This window comes from Knufia obscura, assembly GCF_036327395.1.
Source record: "Knufia obscura strain CCFEE 5817 isolate CBS 148926 chromosome Unknown scaffold_2, whole genome shotgun sequence".
NCBI lineage: Eukaryota > Fungi > Ascomycota > Eurotiomycetes > Chaetothyriales > Trichomeriaceae > Knufia > Knufia obscura.
The window spans coordinates 824,466-839,349 of NW_027042688.1; the positions used below are offsets into that span (position 1 = coordinate 824,466).

Sequence of the window (14,884 nt, forward strand, 5' to 3'; positions counted from 1 at the left end):
ACCCAACGTGCTATCACCGAGCTGATCGATGAGCCACAACACAGGTAGCACCATATACAGCACCAAAGGGGAGCTCGGACAACATCATACTTGCTTTACATCAGCTCGCAGAGGAAGCTAGTATTCAGCATCGCCTCACAGGAATTGGATACGAACGACTGGCAACATGTACACTTATGGAGGGCGTTTGAAGCATGAGAATACAGCATGGTAGGTTTAAGCCTACACGCTCGTGTACAAATGAAAAGCAGGCGGGTAGGCTGGAGGCAATCTGACAACATGGCATTGGAAGAGGCGGAACGACTGGTACGAAATAACGGGTAATGAGCGTTGGCATGTATGACTTCAGCATTGGAGAGCGACTGTAGGTACATAGATGAACAACGGGTAGCATCAGCTCCAGTGCTGGTACGGGCTATTATGCACACGAGAAAGACCTGCAAGAAACCATACTAATGCGTACCTACTATTTCTGGTCTCCCTCTAATGATCGACTTCCCATTCTGTCGTGTCGATAGTAGCTCCCCTGAAATGGAAAGCACGACTAGCTCCTGGCCAGAATGGCAGCTTCGACAGTACGTCTAAAAGAGGTAGGCACGACTAACTGGCCAGGTGATCGCGACGAACAAGTCCTCATACGTATCAGGAATGCACGACCGTAAGATCTCAGATCTCAGGGCAAAGATTACGTTATCGGAGACAGGAAAGCATACCTCGTGCGACGAGGTAGGACGCGTGGCTGATCTGGATTGCCCCTGGGAAGCCGTCAGTCAACCGACAAACCGAGGAAGGCGCGACCGACATGGCAAAGTTCGGACCAGGTAGGCGCTTTCCAAGGATCAGGAGCGAAGGCAAGCACGACCTACAGCACGAGGAAGGCACGGTCAATAACACGGGGAAAGCACGATGATCTCGATGAGCAAGCAGCACCGACAACTTCACTGCGAGGAAGGCACGACCGATGAGGAGGTGAGGAAGGCGCGACCCGATACATCGACAGCACAGAAGGTACGACCGGTAAAACGAGGAAGACACCCACAGAAAGGAGGCACGACCGGTACTGAGCACGAGGAAGGCGCGACTGGCTAGTTTGGGCTGAGACGGCAGGAACGACCGACAGGGCCTTCATCGTGGGGAAGGTGCGATCGAGTGATTAAGACGAGGAAGGCGCATTTGTTATGGTAGCGAAAGGGAGGTACACCCGAAGTCGGTAGCAATGAAGGTGACTAGGATCCATGTGAAAGCAGATGCGTCGCAGGTGAAAGCTGGACAAGTTTGCTGTTGTAGATGGATATCTGTGCCCGTATTGCGGACCCGTCGCTGAACGTCTGCAATGTGGGTGGATGAGGACCAGGAGAATGTGGCACAGCATGCTAATATTTGATTCTGATCTTCTTCGCATGCAACTGCAAGGGACCTATGTGTTGACTATCTCGAAGCCTACAACATCACTACCTAAGCTCCAGACCCCTTCCTTTTCTTCCGACAGTCCCTGCTCATTCTTGCTTTCTCCCACATCTCATCTTACCACAGCATTCCCGGCCAGAACATACCCTACACATTCTGACTATAACTTCCAGCATCATATTGCCCCTGATCCTGCCGCGATGGTACAGGCTGTCCAGGCGCAGTATTGGCTATGGCTTCACCTGAATTCCTGGCTGAAACGGGATTACTCCACTGTCCCGGCATGTACTGTTGCTGAGGCTGACCTTGCTGTTGCGCTTGCTGTTGTGGCATGGCCTGTGGTTGCGGTTGCCTTTGAGGCTCGTAGTCATAGTGCTCATACTGCGGCTGTTGACCCTGATATCCTTGAGGCGGGTAGGACTGTTCAGGCTGATAATGAGACGGGTAGCTCTGTTGAGGGGCGTATCCCTGCTGTTGCTGCTGCTGCTGTGGCGGAGGCGCATAAGCCCCAGCCATCTGTGCTTGCTGCGCTGCACTGTTCTGCGTAGCAAACTGTCTCAAATCCACAGGCGGCGCGCTAGGAGGCGGCTCGATGGCTAGAGGTTCAGGCCGTCCCGACTCGGCGTCATCGTAATCATCTTCGTCTTCGGTGTCGCGGTCGCCTCGCTCGGCTCTACGACGCTTACGCTCCTCGACCTGTTTCTGCCATTCACGTTCTCGAGCTTCTGTGGCGAGTAGTCAGTACTGTGGTCCTGATCACGAATGTACGGCAAAATTGTATTACCTCTTATTTCTTTTGTTTTCTCAGCCAGCTTCTCGATTTCTTGTCTGCTTACCACACGCAAAATGATTACGTAGTCATCTCTTTCCTCGAAACGTTCGTTGGCACGCTCAAGAGCTTCAGGATTAACGAGGATTCTGCTGACTTTTGTCCAACGGGCTCCGGCAGGTACGCCGTCTTTACCGGCTTGTTTGAGAGGGGCTACGCCTTCCCTGGTTGGATTCGGGTCTTCGGGGAAGGGGACATCCCGTGGTTTCTTGAGGATACCTTTGGGTTTGATTTCCTCCTTCTTATTCGGCTCCACGATTGACACTTTGCGTGGTCGGTTATCTTCACCCTCTCCAGGTGATAATGTCCTTCCTTCATTGTTGGTTGGTGACTCTTGCTGGGACCGGTCAGGAATAGGCTCCCGTGCTTGTTCACCGCGAACGGCATTCGGATCTGGGTCCCTTGATGGTCGTCTATCGGTCGATGGGGCTGCAAGCGCTGCCTGCGCCTTTTCTCTATCAGAGCCATAGCCATCTTGAGTGCCACGACGCCTTCGTGTGCGAGATTGTGGTCGCTTGCGATCATCCGGCGTATCGCTCCCAGAGCTGTCTTCTTTTCGTGTTCGGCTCTCTCTTCTTCGTCGGCGAGGCTCTTCTGCCGTCTCATCCTCTCGACCATCGTCCTCTTTTCTCTCTCTTGATTTGTGACGCCTATGCTTCCGCTCCTTTCTGTCGTCGGTCTCCGAGGCTTCTTCATCTTTGTCCTTGCGAGGCTTGACGTTAGCAATACCTGCAGCTGCAAGACCTCCGAAAGCTGCGGTGGCCAGTGTCTTCAAGCCTGATGAGCGCTCAGGACTTTCGTCTCGGGTGTCTCTAGGCTCTCGACGGCGTGGCTTTCGATATGGTTCGTCTTCGATGACTTCGTAGTCTCTGGGACGGTGTCTCTCCCGCTCACGCTCGTAGTCGCGTTCTCCAGTTCGTGATGAACGTCTTTCACGTCTCTCTCGGTCTCGGTCTCGGTCTCTAGGTGGCTCACGCGGGCGCTCTTCTTCCCGCTCGCGCTCCCTCCGAGGCCGTTCTCTTTCACGCTCAATGTCCCGGTTCGCATCATGATAATGGCTTTTGCTACCTGCAATCGCTACATCCTCGTCGTGAGGACGACGAGTGGAACGTCGAGAGTCGTAGTCGTCACGTGCAGAGGAGTAGCCATCATCGCGCTGATGGAGAATTGGACCCTTCATTGAGTGTCGGGACGGGCGTTCGCGTGCATGGACCTCCCTCGAACGCTCGGGATCGCTCTCAAAGCCGGACTTTCGGTCGTCGCGCTCGATGCGCTGAAGCTGGCGTGAGGCGGATGGTGGAGGAGCGGTATCTCGTCGGAAGGGCACTTGATCGAACTTGGTGCCAATAGCACTTGTTGGCCTTTCTCTTCTGGTCAAGCTTGCACGTCGTGGTCTTGGAGCAGGATAATCACGATCGAACTGCTCGCGTGGACCAGTGTACTCGTAGTTCGGTTCCTGCCCATATCTCGCCACAGGTGCTGGCGGGCGAGAGTCTGCTACCTTCTCGACGTAGGGACCCCGCTTATGATATTCTCTGTCAGCGCGGAATGGTTCTGGACCAAGAGAGTATCGCGGCGTCTCGGCTCTGGTGGCACTATTGTGGCGTTGGTGGTGACCTGAGCCTTGAGTGTGAGAAGGGCGCAGGCGGGTGGAGTCGTCTCTTGAAGGTTTGGCATAGGGAACGATGTCTCTTGGGGAGTCGTAGAGGTCTCGGGTAGGAGATGGATTCTTGGTCATCAGACTAAGTGGTCTTCTGTTCTCGGCAGAATTGGAATCTCGTCGTGGGCGCACAGCATACTCGGTCCTTGATATGGTGCCACCGGAATGGGCAGGATCGACATATGTTCTCTTGCTCACAGGCTGTGTCTCGTAGCCAGCGTTGTTCCGGGAGGCTGTTTGTGTTGAGGGTATGGTGCTGAAACTGGCTCGGTTAGACCTCTGGTCAAATCTTGTATCGTAAGACGAGGTCAATATGGTGCCCGTCGAGGCACGTGGAACGGCGTCGACATAGATTCTTGGAGCAGAGGGACTGCCAGCCCTTGCTCTGTGAGTAGCCATGGTGCTGATACTGGGTGGCTATAATGTTCGAGCAGTAATAGGTCTGTTGATTTGTTATCACGGGCGAGCGTTATTAGTCTAGCAGCATGCTTTGGTGTATCTTAGCCCTTGCTTTTTTCTAGTGTGCTGATCGCTGTTTGAAGATTCGGTGGAGGGATAGTAGTTGATGTAGATGGCCTGCAAAAGATGGGAACCCAGTAGAGGGCCGAGTCACAGAGATCTGCCTGTAGTACTCGCATGCAGGTCAAGGATGCGTATGACTCGGTATTTCTTAGCCAAGGCAGACCGCGGGGAGAGGTTCGCCTAACGTTGACTGCGGAATGCGGAATGTTGTATGCTCTGTGCAGTTTGCTCTCTGTTGTAAAATAACAATATCGAGGGATTCGGCGGCCTGAAGAAGCTTGTGTCGATCGCTCCTCCCTGAGGGACTGGAAGCACTACCTATCCAATTATGGTTCTTTGATTGATCCAAAGGGGCACGCCCGTTGCGAGGCCGTTTCCAGGATGACGTAGCAGTGGGCTAAAAGGATGCACTGCTGGATATGCACGAGGGATGGCTCGGTGCGCAAAATGTTAGGTAGCTTTCGAAGCATATGTCCCGGGACCACTGCTATTATTAAGCTCAGAACGCTGGTTTCAGCAGCGAGCTTGAGAACACGAAGTAATGCTGTTGCCTTCCTGTTGACAACTCAGAAGAGCTCGAGGATTCATATGAAGACTGGAATGGATCCCGCTGCCATAAGACAGGAGGATCCTTTGACTCTCGAGAGACAAGTGGTGACAGCAATCTTAGTTCTGCCTCTACAATTGGCCTCTTCACCAGCCGATACGATTATTCTACCTAAGAAAAGAGACGATCACTGACTGCTGCCCGATCGTGCGCCTAACCCGACAGATAATGGCCGTGTCCTTGAAAGCTTACAGACTCAACTTCGTTGACTGCTAAAGCGGATTCAATCCAACAGGGATGCTCCTCGCTCAATGACATTTACTAGCGATCTTTGTGCTCTTTCACCGAAGCAGCGCCTCGCTTCACAAGGTTACTTCAATTCCAGGGCGCATGCGACTTGGATAGCTTTGACCAATTTCTGTGCTCCAGTGTTTTCTCCTAACAAGAAAGCACTCAAATCGAAGCAGGTTTGAAGGGAGCACCGACTTTCGGGCTGGGTAAACCGGCCACGTGACATGTCGGGATTGATAGACAGGGAAAAGCAGCTTCGAACGAATTGTATTGATGCCCAATCAGAGAGGGGTTTCACGGCTGACGGCTCGAACGCCAACGAGGGACGATCAGTTGTTCCATGAACCTTCTCTAACATGTCTTGCACAAACTCGTGGCGTTAGCCATGTTTGTGCCCAATTCAACTTCACCGGGAACGCGAGGCGCTCGTTTCGGTCTTAGCGGTTCGTTTCAACCATGTTCGCAGATCAGCAATACTCTACACCATTGTAGTGAGGGTGTATCCCAAGTGTGCTTCAGCCAACTCGTAATTGATATTGTGCTGTGGATAGAAATGAATAATGGAAGCTCCGAGAAACACAACCTGCCCAACGCCAACGCTAAACATCCAGCTTGTATAGGCTCTAAATTATATCCACATTCCAACATATCTACTGTTAGGCATGGCGATCGCTCTGTGCTGTACTTTCGCTTCTGACCCTGCTCTTCCGTCGACGAGAACGTTGCGACGTGTGAGAAGACCACGTTTCCAAGCCCGTGTTGGCTTTCAACTCATCCACAACTGGTCCAAGTTTGTATAGAGACGTCGAATCGTCGTGCTTGAGGCAGGGCGACGGCTTGATGGGCGACAGCCACTCCCAAATGGTCATGCCCATGATCTCCTGAAAGTTCGCGAGAGGCCCAATATCGAAAGGATTAGCTCCGGGCTCTGTCTCGAGTATAGCAAACGTCCTGTATGATCTCGTGGCTGTCGATGACGAAGGCGCCTGTGCCTCCGCGCCTGAAATATCGCTGGCCCCGGGCTGCTGGAGCATATGCAGCTGCTCGTCTGGTGGCCGAGGATACGAGATCAGCCGAAGCTCGATATTCTTCTCACGTGCTTCTTCGAGTACTCTTGGTGAAGTATAAACTGCTAAGGACCATACTTTGGTCTTTCGATCCAGGTTCTCGATCGTCGAAGAGTTGATAAAGGCGAACTGACAGCTCGACATACACATGCCACCGCTGAAAAGGAAGAAAAGGCCTGCCAATGCAAGGAGCACAATCCAGTGAGCGTTCAGAAAGTTCGACTCCTGCCGCCTTTGGGCAAAGAAATACGCCGTAACTACCAACAGATGCAATGTAAACAGTGCGCCGTAGAAAATGAACTGAATGAAGAATTTGAACGATGTCTCGCTCACAACTCCTCCGACCCATGGACAGAAATGGTCGAGTTTAAGGACACAACGGTTGACCTCCGAGCAATGATGGCTTCGATCCGGCTTCCAATTGTAGCAGGTCGAGCAGAACGGAGGCCGTCCGTCAGGATTGCACACGAAAACGTCTCGTAGCCAGAACTCTTCGACCTTGAACGGTAGAGATTCGCTGGCAAGGTATCGCATCTCTTTTGGCATTTTCGCGTCTGTCAGATCCACGCCCTTTGACTTCTCTCCTTCGGACCTGCTCGTACTTCGACTTCGTCGTCCATGTTTGCTCTTTTGTCTAGACTGCTCAACATACCACTGCGGTCCATGAGGGATGAGGCCGGGTCGTCGGACTACCGTATCCAGCAACCGGCCGAATGAGATGAGAAGTACTACCAAGAGGATGTAGTATATGACAAGGATGATAATCGCACTGCCGCGTTGCGGTCGAGCTAATATTGATGCTGGTGGGCTGATCAGGTAGTCGACGCATATGAGCTTTGTGAACACCCATGACGCATAGCCTATGATCCCGAGAAGGAAGACTGGCACTGCGCGGGCGACACCGATGTTCGTCTTGCGATTTGCCTCAGTACGCTTCGGCATGTTGACGACAATCTTGATTGACCTGCGGAACGACTGAAAGTGCTAGATTTGTGAACATTGTTGATGCCAGGAGCCCATGACGATATTCTGCATTGCTACTAAATCATTGAGAGCGACAGAATATGCTGTGCTTGTACACTGCATCTACCTAGCATCGATGGAAGTAAGTCGGCCGCATGATGGAGATATCGGCCACCTACATCCGGCTTCCAACTTCTGCAGGTTAAGCTCGGCTAAGTTGGCAACTTGAATCGATGGCAACTTATGTGAGGATGGCACTTCCTGACTGCCGTAGGGGCTTGGGCGCCGCCGTACTACTCCGTACAGCTTGAGGCAGAGTTCTACCGTAGAGTACAAACATTAGCGCGAGTAGGGATCACGAAAGGCATCGCACGGTCCGAGTCGCGTGGAATGCAGCTGATGACTGGAGATGCAGCGATATGAGCTTTCAGGGCATCGGAGCATTATCAAAATTACAGCGCTGAGTAGGGTAACTCAATAGCTCTCCTTTGGACAGGGTGCCCGGATTCAAGCTAGATGGCACTTGGTCGGTGCTCCTGATGTGGACTTTCAAAAAGATCGATGTGAGATGGGGGTTGGTATTGTTATTGTCGCATTGTTTCTCGCAACTTGAACCTCCACTTCTGCGCCCACGACATAGGGAAGTTACAAAAGCGTGCCCCCTCTTTCATGCTCCTCCATGCTGACTGTGGTATATATAGTCCCAAAGAAGGATGTCATATGTCCATGCCCGTGATAGAGTCTTGTTGATTCTATGCTTAATTCATCCGTAGCCGTCAGAAATTTTGAATTTCCCATCATCGTAAGGTCATCCATCATCATCCAGAAAAAGTAAAGGGAAGGAAAGAATCGAATCTGTGTTGAAAAAGTGGTGTAACACTCTCGCCACTGAATTCGTGGTAACGAGAAATGGCTTTGGCAAGAATAGAAAATTTGTCGAAGGCTTCGCGGCCGTGGTTCGAAGCTCCTTGCGGGAAAATTCGGGCGCTTTAGACGACCATTGGTGTCCGCGAAGATGTAGATGCTTCAGGGTGTCTAATAACACTTTTTCTCGGCAATGCTGAACGCCTTGCTAGTGTACACTTTCGTCCCTGGCGTACTTCAGAAATGGGAACGCTATTCAATACTGAGAACAAAGGCGTCTTATGGTGCCTCGTCGGTGAGCTTCGGCGGCGGGGATTCAGGACGAGATGCTGGGCGGGTACGCTCGATCCATCGCCGTTTACCAGGCCGAACTTCGAGGTGCGCTGGAATGGTAGAGGCATCCTGGCCGGCGCCTATTAGGGCACTTCGTTGCTTCGTTCTGTATGCGTCCACTTCGATTTGTCAGTGAGAATATTTATATGGTTCTGTCAATACGACTCACGAGCTCTCGCCAGGAAAATTGGCCGGTTGGAAAACACTCTCCCCTGTCCCCAAGCCATGCGATATCCAAGCTCGTTTACCTTCCGCTCTCGTTCTCGCTTGCCCCTTGTCAGTTGAGCGACTTCTACTTGTGATTCTCCTTCGCTAGTCGTGCATGGTACTGTCATACGACCAATGGTAGGGGCTCCGTGATCTGCGTCCATGTCATCTGTACTAAATCGACCCGCAGAAGGCTCGGCTTGCATTTGTATCGGGTAGTACGACCGTGGATAGACTGAGTTTTGCTTTCGGTATGAGTCTGGAATGTCCTGGACGTTGACTTGATCCAATGTAACTTTGACTCGGACTCGTGCGTTCTTCTGCGTGTCATCTACGAGGATGAACTTTCTCTTCTTGCCTTCGGGCAAATCGCCAAAGAGTGCGGATTCCTGTTCGTCTCTGTCTTGTTGTTCTTTGGAGACCATCGTTGCATTCCCTCCCTGTCTGCCATATTGGTACATGCTACCTGGCATCGGAGGCGCCATTGAAGGCCCAAGCGAGGTTGCTGTATTTGGGTACGCCTGATGGCCTGGGAACGTTTGTGCGTGCCTTATCTCATTAGGACTTGCCAAGTGTTGCGAGGTCGAACCGGGTCGATGTATCGATTGGGTCGTAGAGTAGCTCGTGGCTACTGATCAGTTAGTACAGCAAATTCTTGACTCGTAGGTAACCCTCCTCACAAAGAGACTGATGGTGTCGCCTGTTTCATACACGGATGTAGTGCTGATAATGGTGGTACGGGGCATGTGATGAGCTGGCGGATAGAAGAAACCTACCTGATGAGGGGTCTTGAGCTGTTGGTGAGAGATCATGCTGTCCATGATGGTGGTGGACCTGCGAATTCGCAGACGGTAGCGTCGTGTGCCCTCGGGAGCCAGGGGCTGGCATTGACGTTGGACCAGGAAGCCCTGCCGAAACGGGACCAGTGGACTGGGGTGGTCCGGCATTACTGACTCTTGTCTTGTTGTTCATCTTGGCTTGTCTTCGTACGCGTCTGCTTCTGAGCCTCATGTCCTGATTACTGTTCCGCCAACTGTCCACCGCTCGTTGAATTAGTCCACGCTTGCCACGTAAACACGGGTTCAAGTCTGCCAGAGCCCACCCAACCTGATTGCAGTCCGTCTCGTAATTCAAGCGGTTGCCCTTGTACTGATCTCTGGGGACGCACGCTCTAGGGTAGACACAATTTTCGGACTTGAACTCCTGGGCTAGGTTGTTGGTTTCCACAGACTCAACGTCGCATCTGATAGTGTATTCCATCTTGACTCGATCCCGCGAATACTCGAAAGCAATCCATTGCACGCCGTTGTTATCTTGACGAACAACAAGAGGTGTGGTCGCAGGTATTGGACCAGGTGCTGCATTGGAACCCGTTGTCGGCACATTGTTTTGAGAGGATGCCACACCTGTCGATCCTGGCGTTGGTCCCGGCGTCGGATGCTGCTGGTTGATCAAGCTCGGTCGCTGCTGTGGTGTCTGTGAAAAGGCCTGGTTCGGATCAGATTTGATCCTTGGGCTTGTATTGAGAGTTGGGGTGTGCGATGACACTTGAGAATGAGTTATCTGAGGCGGGTTGTACGACCCCGGGAGCATTTGCGTGGGCGCCATGGAAGGTTGACTGTGCGAGCCATATGGCGTTTGCATTTGAGTAAGAGGCGAGTACGTGTATGGATACATAGGTTGTGTCATCTGGTTCGGTTGTTGCGAAAACATTGGGCGCCCATGGTCATGAGTTTGTGGTGAAGTTACGGATGCGGGAGAGTTCGACTGTGGTGTATGATACATAGGAGGGTATGGTGGCCGCTGCATGGTCGCTGCTGCCGCCATGTGTTCTTGCTTCTCTGTGACCGTTAGTCCGTGCGCCTCAGTTGGCGCTTTTACACAATAGCTTACCAGGAGGGTAGTAAGTCGCGCCGTTCGAACTGCGCGGGCTAGGAGCTGAAGGGTAGTAGGGATTTTCTTGCGCGTTCTGATGCTGTGATTGTTGTTGCGACGCAAAATGAGTCGAGTGATTCAAATACGGCGATTGGATGTTCGTATGGTGCGCGTACGGATTTGGTGCCGCGAATGATTGCTGACTGGTTGGAGGATTGCTCAGGTTCGGTGACTGTTGAACTTGACGCGCCGGAGCCTGTCCTTGGTACGCTTGGTTCGAAGATTGCTGCATGGAGGACAGATGTCAGTTGCTGGACTCCTGTGAACAACGCGAAAGGCTGTAGAGCACATCTGCCATTCGGAGAATAGGACTTCAAAGGAGCTAGGATAGAGGCAGACGAACGAAGATCAACCCGCTGAACAGATCTCTCGGTATGACCAGGGCCTGACCAGGCTCTCAAGCGAGAAAGCAAGGAGGATATGTTCGTTGTTTTGATCTCGCAGTTGAACAATGGGCAATGGCACCCTGGCTATTGTCACCGAGGTCTTCCTAGTCGCGGTACCTGCTCCTCGAACTGCAAGGATAGATGCCTCGACCGATAGCTTGGACAGCTATCAAGACCAGGGTTCTCAAGAATGAATGCTCGAGCCTCAGCGGCTAGTGCTTCCACCCTAGTCGAAGGATGAATACCCGGTCAAAAGCAGGTCTAGGCTATCGAGTCTGAGACGGCTTCGAATACCAGGTATGCTCGAACAATAACAAGATCTGCCGGGGTGTCGAGGATTGGACAATGTATATTAATGTGCAGTGGAGGGGTCGATGGAGAATAACCAGCGAAGTGCCCGCGTCTTGCTGGAGATGAAACCAATGCGCAAGTATGGAGTCGAAGGCAAGGATGAAGTACAGGGTAGCTCACCATGCGACACACTGATCAATCAAAGCGAGATTATGTCGAGGAATGAGGGCGGTCCTGGTAAGTATGCTCGCTAGGCTGAGGTCGAGGTATAGAAGTGGCGGTGCAGTACTGTTATCTTGTACCGAAAAGTGTCAGAGGTTGCCGAAGGAAGGTACAGAAACAAGTTTTGGCGACCAAAGAGCAACAGCGACCCAGGCTTGCAGGTGCTCCGAGGTAGTAGTGTCCGGGAGCTCGAGGGCAACCTTCGACGAATAGATAGAGTTCGCTGGGAGACTCGTCGTGCAGTAGTAATTGGACGACGCAAACGTACAGACAAGGACCGGGTTTTAGGCAGATGGAAAACTCAACGGTTGAATAGAAAGAGATGACATACACCAACTTGGTCAGCCTCTAGGATGGGTACCGTATGATCCTGTGGAGGAGTACCGAAGGCACCTGCAACGACGGTGGGCGATGGTGTTAAGATTGTTTTTGCTGCGCTCTCCGTTCCCGACCGCGACTTCGATTTAGCCATGCTCGCTTACAGATGAGAGCTTCGAGGAGCGTTGCTTCATATGCATGAGCCAGCATGACAAGTGGAGACGTTGTGTGTGAAAGGCGAGATATGCGTGGCATCCAAGTCAAGCCTGGATGCGAAGAACAAGGGTTGGCACGGTCGAATCACGTTGATTGCAGGAGGTCAAGACCCAGGTGGCCCGCCTTTTGGACCAGTGTCAGCACACGGCACTCGTAACGGCGTGGACGATCATATGCAAAAGACCAGTGCCACAAAACAGTCTACTGCAAGTGCAGGTAGCTTTGGCTTTCCACGCGAGTGGCGACGTGGAAAGTCTCTTGTGCGCTTGTGCTAATCTGGCTTGCTGTGGTTTCACCCTTGCCAATCTCTGGAAGTCTGATGAGGCTGATGGCTGTATCAACATCTATGGCAAATATGTGCGCTGTCACAGCGAATCTCCGACTGCACAGCAGTAATTCGGTGCCATGAGATTCAGGTTACTCAATGGTTAGACGATATGCAGAAACTGGAGGAGTGGAAGAGAGACAGTCGGGACTCTATATTTAGAATGGCATGGCGAAAAACGGTATAGGTGGTATTGGCAACGAATGCTCGAGTAACCGCCTGACTTACAGTACGCCTCCCTCCCGGGGATAAAGGTCTCTACATAAAAGCTCGAGCATTGCCTCGGTCTGTTATGAGAATCGGGGGTGTTTTCATACGCAGACAAACGGTGTTCACTGCCACAGGACCTTTCATCGTGTGCTTTCTTGTTTGTCCGGCAGCCCAAACGTATCCGCAGGGTCTCTTCGGACTTGCAAGACGTTAGGTGGCTTTAGCGCGCATGGCAGGCGGGGCGGAGGGAGCCTCTCTGGTGCTTAGTGCTAGACAGCTTCAATGTCACGCCACCTTAAAATTGTGGCTGTCAAAGCTCGTACACCTTTCCTATATGCAGAACTATCTGTGTGTAAGTTCATGATGATAACAAGAGTGGCAGGAGTGTACTATCGTTCCATGGCTGGTGCGAGGCAACCCACCATTTGGGCCGCTCTTCTAAGCCGATCATTATTCTCACATACAATGCCCCAAGTGCCTTCCTAGAGCGACATGAGAACATAGAGTAGATAACCTTCCACTTGTAGAATACTGCTAAGTTACCTGACAAGAGCTGATGGTGACGACCACGACTAACGACGTACTCATATTTGCAAGAACGGATCATGTTTCCAGCAACTGCCGCATGCACATTCTGAAACGGCCTTCTTCGTGCGAGACATCGGTGCTCGGAACAGAGTTGAAATTAGACGCCGGCCAAACAGCCACAAATCCACTCTTCGAGCTCTTGCTCTTTGGCTGCCAGGACTTGAAGGGCCCCTCTCCTGGAACGTATGCTCCGCTCGGCTCTTGGAAATGCATAACTTACATTATTGAAGTATGCCAATGAGATGCACCGTACAATTCGGCTTATGCGTCTAGCACACTCTCGCGTCATCCACCGTCGACCCGTTCGATGTTGGACCCATGAATGCCCGAATGCTTCATAGCTGATCGATCTCAATTCCGGCCTCAGGGCTTTTGCAGCTTGGTGGTGTTATCAGCATAGGGAACAAACCGTTATTTCAGACCGCCGGCACAGCAATTTTGCTCGGCAACGGATCGAGAACCAGGAATCAGAGAGGCAAGCAGCTTCGAGGCCAGAGGTCTTTAGTCCGCGCTGCAGGTGACGAAGAGTACACGAACAAAGGTGCAGACACCAACGCAATGCAGAACACCTCACATGGCTGGCAGTAAATAATGAAGGAAAGATCTTGCGACCGTGGCTGAAACGTAGCCGCGCACTTGCCAATCATCGTTAGCGAACTCGCCCCGAACGTTAGGCGGCCTGTGTCGATCAAATCCCAAAGTCCGAGCGCACTCAAAGAAAAGCAATATTTTTACATCCTGTCAGAGGTAGTGTGGCTCATGATCAGCTTGTAACACACGGCTGCTGGACTAGGGAAGTGCTCCGTGCTTGTACTACTACGGAGTAAATAATGATCGGATCACAGCAAATTCGGCTTGGTGAGAAAAGAGACTTTCCGGTGATCGGCTATTATTTTATATTGTAACACAGCGTGCATGAACTTTGCGTGGGCTGGTGTTCGTGCCTGAACTGGCTACATCCAAGTCCATTGTAGATCGCATTCCTATCAACTACTTGTTGTGGATGGAATAGCATCGAAATGAGGTCGATCGCTATTGTACAGCCGGTGTCGCAGATATCCAAACTGATCATCGACCTAGGTTCCTTTTGGGCATTATTCAGACTGCGACGCGTAGAGCACCAGGAGCCAAAGGATGAAGAAAGGATGGAAATGGACCCAACATCAGCCTGGCTAAGCTATTAGCGTGTGGCTCCCATTCATCAGTGCCGCAACACTCTGGTTATGACGATCATTCCTAGGTGCTGCAGCTTTCCAGCCTTCTCGACACTGGTCCTTGACGTCAGGCAGAGATCGTTACTTTTCACGCCCGACAATAATTATGGAATCCTATCTACAGTACCACTGAGCCTGTGGTTTCACGACATGTACGAAGTGCACCTGGGAACCACCTAATTTGAGCATGAGCCCCGTTCGGCACAAGTGAACAAGGCGAGATCATCGTTAACAATGCCAAGAATATGCTGAACGTCGGCAGAACTCTTTGTATCCTGATTTACTTGCAAGTGTGATTGGAAATGTGATCGTTGATGTTCATGATGTGGAAAATAGCCGGCCATCATCAGAGACATGATTAGAGTTTTGATCGGCCAACTTCGTGGCAACATGGATTCAAGACGGAGCCACGTGAAGTCAAGCATGGAGAAGAGGCATGGCGCAAGACTCAACGCTCCTCGGTCAATGTGCCTTTCCATTGGTCAAATT

The 14,884-nt window shown here is 51.8% G+C and overlaps 3 protein-coding genes across 3 annotated transcripts; all 3 read right to left on the reverse strand.

Moving 5' to 3' along the window:
* Positions 1-1,554: 1,554 nt before the first annotated feature.
* On the reverse strand, positions 1,555-4,295 carry PMZ80_002165 (uncharacterized protein; the record flags this gene model as incomplete). Its single annotated transcript, XM_064870599.1, has 2 exons — positions 1,555-2,132; positions 2,192-4,295. 2 exons carry the CDS (start codon positions 4,293-4,295, stop codon positions 1,555-1,557), a joined length of 2,682 nt encoding a protein of 893 aa, XP_064733052.1.
* Positions 4,296-5,912: 1,617 nt separating this feature from the next.
* Positions 5,913-7,265, reverse strand: pfa5 (Palmitoyltransferase pfa5; the record flags this gene model as incomplete). The annotated part of the gene is made up of 1 exon (XM_064870600.1): positions 5,913-7,265. The coding sequence occupies one exon, from the start codon at positions 7,263-7,265 to the stop codon at positions 5,913-5,915; it is 1,353 nt and encodes a 450-aa protein (XP_064733053.1).
* Positions 7,266-8,429: 1,164 nt separating this feature from the next.
* On the reverse strand, positions 8,430-10,857 carry PMZ80_002167 (uncharacterized protein; the record flags this gene model as incomplete). Its single annotated transcript, XM_064870601.1, has 4 exons — positions 8,430-8,602; positions 8,653-9,318; positions 9,467-10,531; positions 10,584-10,857. The coding sequence occupies 4 exons, from the start codon at positions 10,855-10,857 to the stop codon at positions 8,430-8,432; spliced, it is 2,178 nt and encodes a 725-aa protein (XP_064733054.1).
* Positions 10,858-14,884: the final 4,027 nt, after the last annotated feature.